This window comes from Microtus ochrogaster, chromosome 18 (assembly GCF_000317375.1).
Source record: "Microtus ochrogaster isolate Prairie Vole_2 chromosome 18, MicOch1.0, whole genome shotgun sequence".
Lineage (NCBI taxonomy): Eukaryota > Metazoa > Chordata > Mammalia > Rodentia > Cricetidae > Microtus > Microtus ochrogaster.
Window position 1 is genome coordinate 23,246,042 of NC_022020.1, and position 1,048 is coordinate 23,247,089.

At 47.1% G+C, this 1,048-nt stretch overlaps 1 protein-coding gene across 2 annotated transcripts in view; it reads right to left on the reverse strand.

Annotated features, from left to right (window-relative positions):
- The window catches only part of Cdc25c (cell division cycle 25C), a 29,665-nt gene that overhangs the window by 10,653 nt on the left and 17,964 nt on the right, over window positions 1-1,048 (reverse strand). For both annotated transcript variants that reach the window (XM_005355916.2, XM_013349592.1), the window contains one exon: window positions 166-228. In XM_005355916.2, coding sequence (XP_005355973.1) covers window positions 166-228 — 63 coding nt within the window. The remainder of the gene's footprint in view (window positions 1-165; window positions 229-1,048) is intronic.

Consider the following 1,048-nt stretch of genomic DNA (forward strand, 5'->3'; position numbering starts at 1 on the left):
AGAAAATGGATACAAAGAAGTCCTTCTAACACAGCCTCAGTGGAATAAGAAGCCCATGAGAGTGGACAGAGTGACAGCAACACAGACAAGGTGGGCTTTAGGGGCGCACAGGCCAGATGGCTGACAATATGATCGCCCGGTTATCATCTGCAGAAATTTGCTTACTGTGTCCGGGGTGACGTACTTCAGATCTCGGTGTTTTCCTGACACCGTCGGCAGCACACACACCTAGAAAGACCCAAGAACTGAATTTACAGCAGGGATTCCTAGCCCAAGTCAGATCCAAGACTCCCACAGTGTCCTTTCCAAGTGAGACAGGGTTTCTCTGTGTACATCTATCCTGGAACTCACTTTATAGAGCAGGCTGGCCTTAACTCAGAGATCCCCCTGATTCTGCCTCCAGAGCTCTAGGATTAAAGGTGTGCAACACCACATCTGGCTTTCAAGTGATATTAGAAAATCAAACAGCAATTCTGTTTCTAATAACCGATCCCTAGGAACTTTTCAAGGATGTACACAGAACTCTACATTTCCACAAATATGCCCATTTTACTCATAAGGAAAATTATAAACCCAAATGTCCCACAGAAAGGATTTATAGAGAAATCATGAATAGCCAAAGAATTAACTAATGAACAGATATTTAAAATGATGAACTACAGGTCTGGGGGATGGCTGGCTACTTTCCGAGGACCCGGGTTCAGACCCCCAGCACCCACATGGTGGCTCAGGGGAGATGGCTGGCTGCTTTCCCGAGGACCTGGGTTCAGACCCCCAGCACCCACATGGTGGCTCACAGTCGTCTCCAGCTGTAGTATCAATAGCTCTGATGCTCTCTTTCGGCCTCTGACGACACTGCACACATGTGACGCATAGACATAGGCACATAACCCATATACATAAAACAAAAACATATTGTTGGGGCTGGAGAGATGGCTCAGCAGTTCAGAGCACTGGCTGATCTTCTTGAGCTCAATTCCCAGCACCCACATGGTGGCTCACAACTACAAAATGAGATCTGGTGGTCTCTTCTGGCATGCAGGCAAAA